Raw genomic sequence first — 6,374 nt, 5'->3', positions numbered from 1 at the left:
CTCTACCACAGCAATTTGCTAAGCTACCTTAGCACCCTCAGCAATAATGAAAAGACTAACAGTGTGTTCAAGCTATCCTGTAACTCAAATGCTGCTGTGGAAATATATTGCCATTGTTGCAGATTTTTGAATCAAAGGTCTACCAAACATTATGAGAATAAAGGCATCCGTTAGTCTTGCATGGATCTGCACCTGGAAAGTCTTCACTCTCCAGGGCGCAGGCCTGGGCAAGGAGAATAACCTTGTATCATTTCTACTTGGAGTGCAGCAATTCAATTGTGGCTCAATGGCAAGTCATGATAAACAAAGTTGGCTTCACCAGTGGCATCCAAAGAGAGAGGAGTAGGAACACAGCCTATTACCTCTGGTCCTTGAGCTCAAAGAAATTGTGGGTTACACAAAGTAATTTTTCCAAAACTTTGAAGATTTCTGAGGTCATGGAGCATAGAATAGTAACATTCAGATCCCAAGATCATTGCTGCTGAGATGAAAAGAAATCTAGAGATGATCACTGTCATCTATTACAATCTGTTGGATGTGATGGTGTACTGAAGTGGCATGTCCATTATTTCACCTTGAAGCTAGGTTGGTAGAGAAAATGGTTGAAAACCCCCATCAAAGTGACAGTTGAGCAATATTAAGACACTAGCTAAAGAATATCAAAGATATTCTTTGGTTGAATGATGTTTGAACATTTAGAAGTATGGATCATTTGAGGCTAGGAGCAACATGCTACAGGCACACGTTTAAAATAATGTGATACTATTAAGTAAATCTTTCAAACTAAGATAATTCTTTATTGGATATAAGTTTGCTTTAATACATATTTGCAAAAGTAAATGGCACAAATGGAACTGGCCCAAGCAGTGGACAGAAGCTTTGCTGAGAGCCAGCATTGAAGACTACCATGTGATAGAGGAGACAGCTAAGGAAGACAATGACAATGTAATGAACCCACACATTAATAATTTACTAGATCCATTAAGGCTCTTTTTTAAAGCAAAAGCCTGGGTCAATTCCAAAAGTTGCTCCTGTGTGTACATTTACTGAACAGCAAATGTTAAAAGTCAACCTGAAAAATAATTGCTGAAATATTAAAATAACATCTAAGATCATTGGGGATGTTCAACAAATTTTTAAGTGCTTGAATTCAAATACAGTTGCAAGAAACAATTTTGATAAATTGTAAATATATTGAGTGGTAATTGGAACAAATTTTTTCTTTGGGGAAGAAAAAAGGATGAAATAGCTACACTTTTTGGTGAACATTATATTTATTATCAGCAGACAAATCTGGATGAAGATATGAAGTGGGGAGTTAAATGCTCTTACTCAATAGGGAACAGTGATGCTGGAACAAATATTTCTTCAACAAAAAAGACCTCTACTGATCCTGATCCTATAGAGCCAGTAACCAGATAGAATATTCCATGCAATTAAAGAGTGATCCTAAACCAAATTAGATTCTTATCAAAGATGATCTAACCATCCTTTCCTTCAGTAGAATCAAGACCACTGAAGCAACAAAATGTTAAGCAATGGAAATAAGTTGTCAAAGTTTATCCTTTCTACTCTTCCTCAAAGTACACTTGTTTACGATAATGTAAAAGTTTACTTCTGCTGCAACTGTAAGTGGGAAACGTACAACTGCTAGTGGACATTTAGCTGAAATATCTGTGCCACATTGCCAATTAAGTCTGTATTCTTTATAGTACTAATATCTGAGTAACTTTTTCAATAAATGCATCATAATAATATATTATAATATTGCAGAAGGTCTGATGAGTTTTCACTCTTATTTTGATTATAACAAAAAGGAATTAAGTGCAAGTTAACCATATAACCATTACAGCACAGAAACAGGCCATGTCGGCCCTTCTAGTCCATGCCGAACCCTTACTTTCACCTAGTGCCACCGACCTGCACTCAGCCCATAACCCTCCATCCCTTTCCTGTCCATATAGCTGTCCAATTTAACTTTAAATGACAACATTGAACCTGCCTCAAACACTTCTGCTGCAAGCTCGTTCCACACAGCTACCACTCTCTGAGTAGAAGTTCCTCCTCATGCTACCCCTAAACTTTTGCCCTTTAACTCTCAACATGTCCTCTTGTTTGAATCTCCCCCACTCTCAATGGAAAAAGCCTATCCATGTCAACTCTATCTATCCCCCTCATAATTTTAAATACCTCTATCAAGTCTCCCCTCTACCTTCTACGTTCCAGAGAATAAAGACCCAACTTGTTCAACCTTTCTCTGTAACTCAGGTGATGAAACCCAGATAATATTCTAGTAAGTTGTGGGAGGTCAAAATTCAGGTCCAATTATTTTGAATTCCCACCTTTATTTGCAAGAAAATATTTACTGTAAATGATAAGCTGTTCCCAAATTTGTAGTTCATTGCTAAATTGAACACTGCATTCCATTATATCAAGAATCTACAAACAAGAATGAATTATAATCTTTCAGCAGCATTAATTGAGGAGCAACAACCTTAACAACATGTATATAGTGCCAAGTAGTCCAAGTAAAGCGAGTTTTTTCTGCTTCTAGACTTCTTTCTTTGTAATCATAATTTTCACATGTGGACTGAAAGTAGCCTGTTCTATTCAGCAGGAGATCTTTTCAGCCTTAATGTACATTTGCACTAAAGTTGTAATGTTGGTTTAAATATTCTATCCTCAGGTACCATGAGGAATACAACACTCACTCAGACAGATTGATCTCATTATTTTCTAACAGTGATGAGTTTTATATTTGTGTATTTCTTGTCTGTTTCTTATTACTTTTCCAAATGCACACCACATAACAAGAATTAGGAGGAGTAGACCATCTGGCCCATTGAGTCTGCTCTGCTATTCAGTAAGATCGTGGACTCAGCTCTATCTCCTTGTTTTTTTACCCATAACCCTTAATTCCCCTACCATGCAAAAATATATTCACTGAGGTGCCTCTACTGCTTCTATTGGCAGAGAATTCCACAGACTCACTACTCTGGGGAAAAACAGTTTCTCCTCATCTCCATTCACCCCGTGGAAACAATTTACCTACCTCTATCTTATAAAATGATGAAAAGGATAAATATGTTTCTCTCTCATTCTTCTCAATTTCAGTGTGTATAGCCTCCGGCAACTGGATCTCTTTTTGTAGGCCAACCCTAACATCAAGAATGGTGGAACCCACATTCTAAATTGCTTATGTAACCAAGGGAGGGTAAAATAGGAAAATGAAAAGCTATGCTGGAATTTACACTTGCACTTAATGACTAGAAATGTGTAAATCAGGAAAAAAATACAATAAAAATACATAGTTCAAAACATGTTTATTGCATGCATACAATTCACTAATGGCCTGGTCTCCAAAACCTTGAAGAATCCCATGGTTATTTTCAGTCATTTTGACCTTAGAACTTTTACGAGTAACATTTTAAACTGCAGCCAGCTAGGCAGTCACTATTAAAATGGCAGACTGAAGCAAATTCCACTAAATGAGTTCCAGGCATATAGCTTTATGCTGAACTTCTCACAACAAATCTTCTTGAATTTTTTCTTTTTCTTACCTGCCAGATCCATCTCATACCCTCCCTTTGCCCTCTGATTTACCTCTTAAATTGTTTTCTTTTTTATATAGTTATCATGAGGTTCATTTGTCCCTGACCTCTTAAACCCAATATATGCTTCCTCCTTTTTCTTAATTGGAGCCTCAGTACCCCTCATCAGCCAGGATCCCTAAACTTGCCAGTTGACTCTTCACCTAACAGGAACATGTTATTCAAGGACTCTTAATATCACATTCTTAAAAGACTTCCACCTGTTATTCATTCCTTTCCCTTCAAACTGGCTCACTTTCAATTCTGTCAAAATAAACCCTGCTCCAGTTTAGGACACAATCCTGTGGACTTGTCCTATTTTTTCCATAAGTATCCTAAAACTAATAGAATTATGGTCACTAGAGCCAAAGTACACCCTGACTGCCACTTCTGTAACTTGTCCTATCTCGTTCCCTAAGAGAAAGTCCAGTATTGCACCCTTCTAAGTCAGGTTTTAGAAGATAGTACACACAACAGTACTGCCCTTCAGCCCACAATGTTGTGCTGATCTTTTAACCTACTCCAAGGTCAATGTAGACTTTCCCTCCCACATAAACCTCAACTTTTCTTTCATCCATGTCCACTTTATACTAAATCAGGAAAATTTCCTGTGCATATTTCACAAATGCCACTCCATCTAAGCCCTTAACACTGGGTAGTCCAGGGAAGTTAAAATCTCCCACTGACACAACCTAATTATCCTTACAACTATAAACACACCGGCTCCTCAAGTTCCCATTGACTATGAGGGGGCGAGATCTACATTACAATCTCATTAGAATGACCCTCCCCTTCTTGTTTCTAAGTTCCACCTATATGGCCTCGCGAGACTATCCTCCAAGAACGTTACCTATAATTATTGCTGTTATGTCCTTATTAAAAAGAAAACACCCTTCCTCACTTTCCTACACCTTTGTCATGCCTGTTGCATCTGTATTCTGGAAAACTGAGCCACCAGTCCTGCACTTTTTTTCCCAGCCATGTTTCTGTTATGGCTGTAACATCACAGTCCTCAGAGCCACTCCACGCTTGGAGTTCTTCATCCTGACATGAAAGCAAATGCAGTTTAATTGGACATCCCTTTCCCTTCCTTCACTATGCTGCTTTCTAGTGCACAGTTTTATATCATTATACGCTTTTAATATTGCAGAAAATAGCAGAAGGAATTTTGGTAGAGTTCATTTGAAATTACTTGACATTTTTCGCTGAAAATAATAATGCAGTTTTGCAAATTACTAAGCAAAACCACAGTTCATGGAGAATTTAAGAATCATATTTTGCAGATTATACTTATTTGTTGGCATAAGGCACATAATTTTATTGCTCTGTTACATTAACACAAAGTAGAAGTAAAGGGTCTAACAGTAAGTTATCGCCAACTTCAAATTCTGTACTTAAACAGGTTGATAAAGCTGCATCATTGTTTCATAACACGGAGATAAATTATTTTATTATAATTGCTTTATGGAAAACTTTACCAATAGATCTGTAGAAGTTCTAAAGTAGAGGTAATTCAACACGACGTTGGGCATCTCCAAAACATTTTAATCCAATTATATTTGACGTCTTTTGTAATGGTTGTGATAATTAAATGTTTAAATAAATACTTGGTTTACTATTCAATCTTTTTAGTGCACTTTAATAAAGAACTCATAGCTACAGTCACAATTAAAGTAGCACACAATATCCTTAAAATGGAATGGCTACTTAGTGAATCTATCAAAATACTACAAAAGGTAGAAGGACAAAGAAGTACATTAATGTGCTGAAATATGTATACTGTATATTACTACTCCAGTAAGGATCATTGACAATCACATTCTGACAACTGCCTACAAATAACTCTCCAGACATTCATACCTGACAAATTGGCAATATAAATTCACTGAACATGTGCTAATTAATAAGCATATTTACAACAGTACCTTTCCAACCAAAGTAGAGAAAATAAGGACAAAATAGACACATGTATAACCAGTGATTTAAGGTTCTATATTCCAGCATCACAAACAATAAAATTGCCAAAGGAATATCCAAGTACCTTCTCTACTAAATTGTGGAAGAATAGGAATCTTGCTGAGTATAAGCAGGAGTCTCATGTATTACCATATCAACATATTTCACCACCTCTTAAGAATTATCCATTTTTTCTCTATACAGCTGAGGTTATTTTAACCAGTTAGAACTGCAAAGCAATTAATTAAAATATATGACCTAATATTTTGTGTACACACCAAACTGTATACAATATTTTCAATTCTCTTTCAAGAACCACGATGGCTTCTCATGCTGCAGGTCTTTGCCATTGTCCAATTTACTTCCTTTGGAAGTATTCATCTGGAATCCGGACATCCAACAGGACAAGATGAATTGTCACTATTTATTTGATTCTCTAAATTTCCTTCTAGAAACCAAAGAAAAAGTGAAAGTTTTAAGCAAAATCTTATCTTAAAAAATCATATTGGAATCTACATATTCAGCAAGCATATTTAATATGGCTTTGTAACAATATGGGGAGGATATTTTCTGTACATGTTACATGTACCAGTATTTATGTAAATACATACATGGTTTTGCTGCAGTAAAAACCTACTATGGCCTCTCATGCTGCCAGTTCACAATCACCCATCTTATAGTATCTTGCACTAAAATTAACCCCACCCCTGATGGAACTGCTAAAAAACTGTGAAGCATTGAAACTTTACAATTTTATATTTCAAGCATCACATGAAATTGTCCCTTTGCTGTGGCTAAGTAAAAGACTTCCAATGCCATCTAGAATGG

General features: G+C 36.3%; 1 protein-coding gene across 1 annotated transcript in view; it reads right to left on the bottom strand.

Moving 5' to 3' along the window:
* Positions 1 to 3,304: 3,304 nt before the first annotated feature.
* Positions 3,305 to 6,374, bottom strand: part of LOC140200237 (E3 ubiquitin-protein ligase RNF149-like) — a 43,050-nt gene continuing 39,980 nt past the window's right edge. The window contains 1 exon segment of the mRNA XM_072263254.1: positions 3,305 to 5,994. Within this exon segment, the coding sequence (XP_072119355.1) occupies positions 5,924 to 5,994 (71 nt within the window). The 3' untranslated portion in view covers positions 3,305 to 5,923.

This window comes from Mobula birostris, chromosome 7, assembly GCF_030028105.1.
Source record: "Mobula birostris isolate sMobBir1 chromosome 7, sMobBir1.hap1, whole genome shotgun sequence".
Taxonomy (NCBI): Eukaryota; Metazoa; Chordata; class Chondrichthyes; order Myliobatiformes; family Myliobatidae; genus Mobula; species Mobula birostris.
Note: the sequence above shows the minus strand (reverse complement) of the source record. Positions and strands in the feature narration are given on the sequence as shown.